Consider the following 4,357-nt stretch of genomic DNA (forward strand, 5'->3'; position numbering starts at 1 on the left):
TATTTTTTGTTTGATTTCATTATAGTTATTTGAACGATTTTTTCAATCCTATACGACATGTTTTTCGAGCTAGTCTGAATTTTACAAAAAACTACCGATATTTAAGATAACTCGATCACACTAGATTGTCTATTTTTTGGCTGCTTATTTTGTTCAAGACGGGGTTGGGATATACATTAGTAAAGTAACTAAGGTAGTATAACTAAATGCTTGGTTATTGACAAATTTAAGTTACAACTGCATTTCTTTATAATTTAAAAACAAATAAGTTCAAATTATTTCTTCAATTAAAAATTTGCATATCACACATTTTTTTAGCTCCACTAACTAGACAGATCTGGAGTGAATCGCACGTGCCCTCAGGTATATTTGTAAATATTTTGTTATTATTTTTTTTTTCTGTATAGTTTACAATTTTTTTTTCTCGTTGCTATTGTTTTCGATAAATTTATTTTGGTTCTCATAATAATGCAATAACTTTTTTTTCATTTTTTCTGTATTTCTGTCTGAAACCATATAACTTTTCTGTCATAAATAATGTCCTTTATTGCTTTTAATAACTCATTTTTAAGGGTTGCAAAATGTTATAAATCATTTGTAACTAATCTATGTTTTCAAATATTAGTTGTATGTCATTTGTACGTAAAAATTTCTGACTTAAGTTCTCTTCTCTTTCTTTTTCTTTCATTTTTTACTTAATAGGAGATAATTATGACGATGGCGCAGTGAATTTAAGTCTTTGTGTGTAAAGAAATATATTGATGCTAAAAATAGATTTTATCTTTAAAAATACGTTTGTATCACAAAATTGCCCCTTACACTTTCCAGCAGATCGCTCAGTGATTGCAGAAATAAGTAGGGAAGTCGCCAGTGCCTATAGTAGAGAATGAGTCGCTTTCTTCCACTGATTTGAGCACCCCATCGTGGCAAAACAGCCAAACTATACCAACGTTTTTAGCAGCAGAGGGGAAGACCAAAATGTTCGTACGGTAGATACCTAGTAGACAGGAAAGGAATATGTGCGTATAAATGCATTCTGCTTTATATAGCTTAGCTGTCTCCTGCCTGGGCTCTCGGAACTTTCAGCTCTTAGCTCTCGCATGCATGATCTAATGAAGTGTTAAGCAAGTGTAAATTTGCACTCGCTTATGGCTCTGATCGCCAACTCATAAAGCTTGAAGATACTTTGACCAGGACTGTGCTTCCCGGGTATCCACGAGACGTAGGGTTTTCCTTTCGGAATCGACAACACACAATAATTCTGCTGGATACACAGAGAGCTTACATGGCTAACACGCTTTTTACGCACGCACTGCACTTATCTGGCTTTTCGTAGCCTCGTGTTTATATTGCTGGTCAAGCGGATGGTCTGCCAACAATACTCTTGGCCCAATGCTCGTTGGTAAATTGTTGGATCACAAGTGTAAGAGGGCAGGTGCTGCCAAGACGATGGCGTGGCTGACCTTCAGTGATTAAGTACAAGCTCAGTGCGCAAGAAACACACGTATCGACTCTACTACTACCTAATCCTTTCTGGCTTTATGGCCAGGAGTGTCTCATGCTCATGTACATATTAAAACGCTCGTTCCTCGTCCCTCTCTCTCTGTGAGATTCTGTGTCTCGAGAGTTTTCTCGGCTCTGGTTCGAGCGCGACGTGCTAGTGATGGTGCCGCGGTTATTTGTCGATTGCTAACTGTTTGTGTGCCTTCGGACGTTTTGTTTATGATCTGTGATCAAGTTTTTTTTTGCGAACTTCTCTGTGTCAAGTTATGTGTAGTGATTGACTAATTAATGAATAACTTGTACCGTTCTTGCTAAATTCGTGCGTCATGTTGGCTTGAGGTAGATTCACACAGCTATAGCGCATGCTCGCGTGGTCTCAACAGTTTGAACGTGCACGTTCTGATTAGCTGTTGATGGATTCGGACAATTCTGATCAGCCAGTGAGTGACAATATAAGAAAAAGACCGCGTAGTGACTCATGTGACTCACGTGTTGTTGACGATTCACGGCCTCAGCTCTTATCGACCGATGACGTAAACAAACTGATCGAGAGTGCTACACTTGGGCGTGATATCCTGCTTGAACGTCTCAGCAATGAGAAAGAAGCTGGTAAAAAAAAGGCGATTCGTAATACTATCAGCTCCTTTAGTGTTGCATTATTAAAGATTTCCAGTCCATATCTGTGCAAACTGCAATAAGAAAAATCGATGGACATGTGTAACGGAGTTATTAAGGCTGCTTGCCAACGTATTGAGTAGGCAGCCGTTTTTCAGCCTGGTTCATGTATCCCTACGTTTGCCAATGTCGTCTTGCGGTCTGTTAGCTCTGCGGGTGCACCACACAAGGTATCATTGGGCTTCGGTGGGGCATTTGCAGTTAGGTGCATTGGGTGACCCGCTATCAGCCCAACGGAGAGCCGTCGATAGGATTTCCCATCCTCTAGAAATACTAAAGAGACCATCCTCCGAGCGTACAACCCTAGGAATCTGAAAGTTGACGTACAACGCATGCTTTATGGGCCTGATAAAATAATAAGTAAGGCCAATTCCTAAGCACCATCCACCCCGTGGGTTCGAGGATTGGGTACGGATCAGCATAACTGAATTTGTTGCTCTCCGTCAGATCAAGGAGTACGTGCAGCAGAGGGCTTTCTTGACCCATTCCAATCGGATTTCCAACAGGGCTATAGCGCTCACTCTGCACTGATCCAGATGGCTGATATCATGCGTCGAGTAATCAATAACAAGGAGGTTACTCTGGTGGCCTGTCCAACTTTGCCTGAAAATTTGACCTCGTAAATATCGAACTTCTTGTACGTAGGCTCCACGGCCTTAGTTTTCCCGTCTCGACTGGGAAATGAATGCGATCATTTTTGTCGGGAAGAACATAGATAGTGATCTCTCCCAAGGGCATTTGTTTTTGTCGTGTGGTCAAGACTGCTGGCGTGCCGCAGGAATGTTTGTTGAGTTCTCTGCTCTTTGCCCTTTTCATAAACGACACCCCCTCAGTTTTGCGACACCGTTTGGAAGAGTGGCCCCATCGGTGAGGTGACCCGCATTGTTGCTAAAGTGAATGAAGACCTTGGTGCGCTGCTGGGATAGGCGTGTTGGAGTTGCTTGGGAGTGTGGCCTGATAAGACGCAGGCTTCATGGATTGCTACGCGTAATTGTATGGGACGGCTCCTGTCGGACTTATTGTCAGAACTCTAGGTTGGTGGTGATGCCATGCGGTTTCAGGAGGGCGTGAAAATACTGGGTCTGTATAGAGACAATACTTTGTCGGGTACTCAGCAGACAATTGCCACTGTGAGACGATGCTTTGGTGCTCTCATTTGTCTGAAAAAGTGCGGTGATTTCTTGCCTGCTTTTACGAGACTTCTGCTTGTAAAGGCTTTGGTTTTCCCTTACTTGGATTACTGCCCTGGCCTGTTCCTACATCTGCCGCTCGAGCTAAGGTTGAGACTGTGTCACTGCAAGAATGCGGTGCTGGGTTTTGTCACAAGCATTAGAGCATTTAAGCATATAACCCCAGCCTACAGGTGGCTCGGAGTGCCCAGTTACAAGGAGTGGTGCGACTACCTGTGTCTCTGTCTGCTTGCTGGGTTGCTCCATAGCGGTAAACCAGGCTATTTTTGGGAACAACTGTCCTATCGACTTGCTGGTGAACTTGGATCCTTAAGTCATTCCAATTTAGACCTACTTATCTCTCACACAAGAACCGAGTGTTACAAGCACTTGTTTATAAATGATGCCTCCAGGATGTGGAATAACTTGTCTGTGGCGATCAGGAAGCTGGCATATGGTCCTCACTTCAGGAATCGTCTTCGAAAGCACTTCTTTCGCGGTGGTTTGGCCCAGTAGCTGCTCCACCAGCTGATGACAACTGTACATTGTGTGTGCCTTTTAAAACTGTGATTTTAACTTTCAATTGTGCAGGGGTCTATCTATGTAGACTGTTAACTTCAATTGTTTGCTGTATTTCTATTCTATTTTATGAATTATACTTCAGTTGACTTTTAGTGTTTTTATGATTTGTTTTCATTACATTAGTGTTGTTATTATGGGTACTTATTTATTTATTTATTTAATTTTATTCTCTTTTTGTTTTATGTAATTTTTCTTTGAGCGTTGCAAATAATAGCTGTTTTACACTTTCAACACTTGTGCCACAATGTATCTGCTGTAATTTATCTCGTCAAGCACTATACAGGACCCCTGAGTCCTTAGTGCCAAATAAAAGCTTATTCACTTATTCACTTACTTACTTTCTCTCTCTCACTCACGTTATGACATTCCCCTCTCTTTCTAGACTTTTTTCCTCGTACAGTCTAAGTGAGCGCAAAATGGCACTCAAG

At 41.6% G+C, this 4,357-nt stretch overlaps 1 protein-coding gene across 1 annotated transcript; it reads left to right on the plus strand.

Moving 5' to 3' along the window:
* The first annotated feature begins 3,227 nt into the window (after window positions 1-3,227).
* On the plus strand, window positions 3,228-3,863 carry LOC149376112 (uncharacterized). The gene has a single exon (XM_089593482.1). It carries the CDS (start codon window positions 3,228-3,230, stop codon window positions 3,861-3,863), a length of 636 nt encoding a protein of 211 aa, XP_089449608.1.
* Window positions 3,864-4,357: the final 494 nt, after the last annotated feature.

This window comes from Copidosoma floridanum, unplaced genomic scaffold (assembly GCF_036245765.1).
Source record: "Copidosoma floridanum isolate Cflo_tuat_1 unplaced genomic scaffold, Cflo_Japanese_pri ptg000001l, whole genome shotgun sequence".
NCBI lineage: Eukaryota > Metazoa > Arthropoda > Insecta > Hymenoptera > Encyrtidae > Copidosoma > Copidosoma floridanum.

What these genes read in the sequence shown, in the direction of transcription:
- LOC149376112 (XM_089593482.1), top strand. Translation starts at nt 3,228, where the DNA reads ATGCGGTTTCAGGAGGGCGTGAAAATACTGGGTCTGTATAGAGACAAT.